We start from the raw sequence: 3,910 nt of genomic DNA, 5'->3' as shown, positions 1-3,910 counted from the left end.
GCCTTTAAAATGAGCACTTTTGATTATTAATTTTCGTGTCCCATAGACTTTAACAGTGTTCACGTGTTCGAACAAATTTTTTGCCTGTTCGCATGTTCTGGATGCGAACCGAACCGGGAGGTGTTCAGCTCATCCCTACTGAAGACGACATCAACCCATGAATGTTAGGTAATGCAGCTAAACAACACAAAACTCTACCTTGCACCATACCTTTATATGCCTTTGATGATTGGGGGGTGGGTGAGGGGTGAGGGGTGAGGGGGCATGACCAATGGTGATACTATGAAATTCAGTGATTCAGTGTGCTGGACTTTTTTGTACTTTAGCCAATGCAGCCAGTGAAGTTGGGATTCCTGATATGCATGTGTGTTCTAGGTCAGTGGAAAATGTACTGGGCCACAAAGTTTTTATGATTGCCTTTAATAAACGTGTCCTTAACATTTGTTTATGCTTCTATCTGTTCTTGTTACAGCTCAGCAATTGTACAGCACCATTATGTTGAAAGCAATACAACTATTGGCAATTTTCTTGATGATGGTAGCCTTTGGCTTTATCATTAATACTAATTTTAGACAAAAAAGCTATTGCATCTTGAATTCTCTTCTTCCTAATGAATCGAAATTAGTAATCAGGGACAACACTAATGGAATGTCGAGTTCTTTTAGTGCAAACACCATTCTAAGAGAAGGAAATGGAATCTTATTTATGGAGACCACGGACAGAATGGATCCTCCATCCCTGGTACTGTGTGCTATTGAATCAGCTGCCCGAGTCTACCCTGACCGACCGGTGGTCTTCTTCATGAAAGGACTGGAGAATATTAACACAGAAGAAGATGAGAAGAGAGCAAGACAGCACTTTCCAACCCTGTCATCTTATAGCAATGTCTACCTCTTCCCACTTAGAATGGATCAACTATTGGATGAAACACCCCTTAAACCATGGTTTGATAAGGTACATAATAAAAACTGGGAAAAGCCATTACAGAAAAATATTTGAATGTTTGTAGGTTAAAAGTTGGATAAAATTACTCTGCAGGAAGCTTCTTTACAGGAGAATGAAGCTCTTAAATGTATTAAATAATAACTTCAACATTAAATAAACAGTTTGGGCTAGCTTGGTTGAAACTAACTCTTACAACTATAGAATGGTCTGGATGCTGGTGATGCTGTAATACATTGTGGTAGCTGGTGCTACATATAGTAAATGATGCTGTCTTCCTGCACGGGTACCAGACACTCATTACATTATCTACCTCCCTACCTCGGCCAATCAAACAATGCCTTGTATTCATTGACAAAAATACAAGGCTGTTCTTGAAAAGCCAAGATGCCAACTCTTTTTCTTTCTGGCAACAGGGAGGAAGGGTTTGAAATTTGTGCAGGAAGATAAAGCTGCTTTCTGTACGGAGCACAAGCTACATAGTTACATAGTAGGTGAGGTTGAAAAAAGACACAAGTCCATTAAGTCCAACCCATGTGTGTGATTATATGTCAGTATTACATTGTATATCCCTGTATGTTGCGGTCATTCAGGTGCTTATCTAATAGTTTCTTGAAGCTATCAATGCTCCCTTCTGAGACCACCACCTGGGGAAGGGAATTCCACATCCTTGCCGCTCTAATGTCACGTACACACGAACAAACTTTTCAGCATCAAAGGTCCGACAGTCTTTCCGACGGACTTTCAACGGAGTTACGATGGACTTTCGAATGACCAAAGTCTGTTCGAAAGTCCGTTGGTTTGAATGTGATAATGTACGAAGGGACTAGAATAAGGAAGTTCATAGCCAGTAGCCAATAGCTGCCCTTGCGTCCTTTTTTGTCCGTCGGACTAGCATACAGACAAACTGATTTTTCTACCGGACTCGAGTCCGTCGGAAAGATTTGAAACATGTTCCAAATCTAAAGTCAGTCTGATTTTTGACAAAAAAAAGTCAGCTGAAGGTCCAATGAAGAACATCGGACAAGTCCGGTCGAAAAGTCCGCCCGTGTATACGGCGGATTTTACAGTAAAGAACCCTCTAAGTAGTTTAGGGTTAAACCTCTTTTCTTCTAATTTTAATGAGTGACCACGAGTCTTGTTAAACTCCCTTCTGCGAAAAAGTTTTATCCCTATTGTGGGTTCACCAGTATGTTATTTGTATATTGAAATCATATCCCCTCTCAAACGTCTCTTCTCCAGAGAGAATAAGTTCAGTGCTCGCAACCTTTCCTCATAACTAATATCCTCCAGACCCTTTATTAGCTTTGTTGCCCTTCTTTATACTCGCTCCATTTCCAGTACATCCTTCCTGAGGACTGGTGCCCAGAACAGGACAGCATACTCTAGGTGCGGCCGGACCTGAGTCTTGTAGAGTGGGAGAATTATCGTTTTATCTCCGGAGTTGATCCCCTTTTTAATGCATGCCAATATTCTGTTTGCTTTGTTAGCAGCAGCTTGGCATTGCATGCCATTGCTGAGTCTATCATGTACTAGGACCCCCAGGTCCTTTTCCATCCTAGATTCCCCCAGGGGTTCTCCACCCAGTGTATAGATTGCATTCATATTTTTGCCACCCAAATGCATTATTTTACATTTTTCTACATTGAACCTCATTTGCATTGTAGTTGCCCACCCCATTAATTTGTTCAGATCTTTTTGCAAGGTTTCTACATCCTGCGGAGACGGTATTGCCCTGCTTAGCTTAGTATTGTCTGCAAATACAGAGATTGAACTGTTTACCCCATCCTCCAGGTCATTTATGAACAAATTAAATAGGATTGGTCCCAGCACAGAACCCTGGGGGACCCCACTACCCACCCCTGACCATTCTGAGTACTTCCCATTTATCACCACCCTCTGAACTCGCCCTTGTAGCCAGTTTTCAATCCATGTACTCACCCTATGGTCCATGTCAACGGACCTTATTTTGTACAGTAAACGTTTATGGGGAACTGTGTCAAATGCTTTTGCAAATCCAGATACACCACGTCTATGAGCCTTCCTTTATCTAGATGGCAACTAACCTCCTCATAGAAGGTTAATAGATTGGTTTGGCAAGAACGATTCTTCATGAATCCATGCTGATTACTGCTAATGATACCGTTCTCATTACTAAAATCTTGTATATAGTCCCTTATCACCCCCTACAAGAGTTTACATACTATTGATGTTAGGCTAACTGGTCTGTAATTCCCAGGGATGTATTTTGGGCCCTTTTTAAAAATTGGTGCTACATTGGCTTTTCTCCAATCAGCTGGTACCATTCCAGTCAGTAGACTGTTAGTAAAAATTAGGAACAATGGTCTGGCAATTACTTGACTGACTTCCCTAAGTACCCTAAGTACACTGCAGTGTATAGCAGCATTCCCAGCAGGCGGACCATTCCTCAATGGTAAGCATTTGATTTAGCCACAATGGCCCAAACAATCGATTTTAAGTGACAATAAAGCTGAAATTCTGGTTTAAAGTAAACTTGTCCTAATGAAAATACACTGGCTACTGGGAATGAAAGAAATGCAGAGTCTTATTCTTACTGCAGTTTTGTGATTTTTGTAAAAATGTATTTGAATCAATGGGGAAGGTGCAATTAAGGTGTTTTTTTAAGGATGCAATGGGTTTATATAGCTTATGAGTGTTACAGATAAGGATGAGCTCAACATTTTGTCAGAACACAAGTTCAAAGCGAATTTTGGCTGTTCAGGCATTTTTCTAAACGCTACACCTTTTACTTGTTTGGCAGGAGCTGTATGGCATGCATAGTGATAGGATACTTCTGGATCCTACAACCTCTAGTCCTATCTATCACCTTATTATTGTTAATCTTACCTTATTTTTATTGCCGGCACTTTTCCGTTCGCCACACCCAGATCTGCTCAGGGAACAGTGTATATACAAAAGTGACTCAACACAGATTAGGTCTACACAC

At 40.9% G+C, this 3,910-nt stretch overlaps 1 protein-coding gene across 1 annotated transcript in view; it reads left to right on the top strand.

Moving 5' to 3' along the window:
- Positions 1-495: 495 nt before the first annotated feature.
- LOC141139092 (alpha-1,4-N-acetylglucosaminyltransferase-like) overlaps positions 496-3,910 on the top strand; it is a 34,914-nt gene continuing 31,499 nt past the window's right edge. The window contains exon 1 of the mRNA XM_073624904.1: positions 496-954. Coding sequence (XP_073481005.1) covers positions 496-954 — 459 coding nt within the window. The remainder of the gene's footprint in view (positions 955-3,910) is intronic.

The sequence above is a fragment of the Aquarana catesbeiana genome, linkage group LG04 (genome assembly GCF_042186555.1).
Source record: "Aquarana catesbeiana isolate 2022-GZ linkage group LG04, ASM4218655v1, whole genome shotgun sequence".
NCBI lineage: Eukaryota > Metazoa > Chordata > Amphibia > Anura > Ranidae > Aquarana > Aquarana catesbeiana.
Note: the sequence above shows the minus strand (reverse complement) of the source record. Positions and strands in the feature narration are given on the sequence as shown.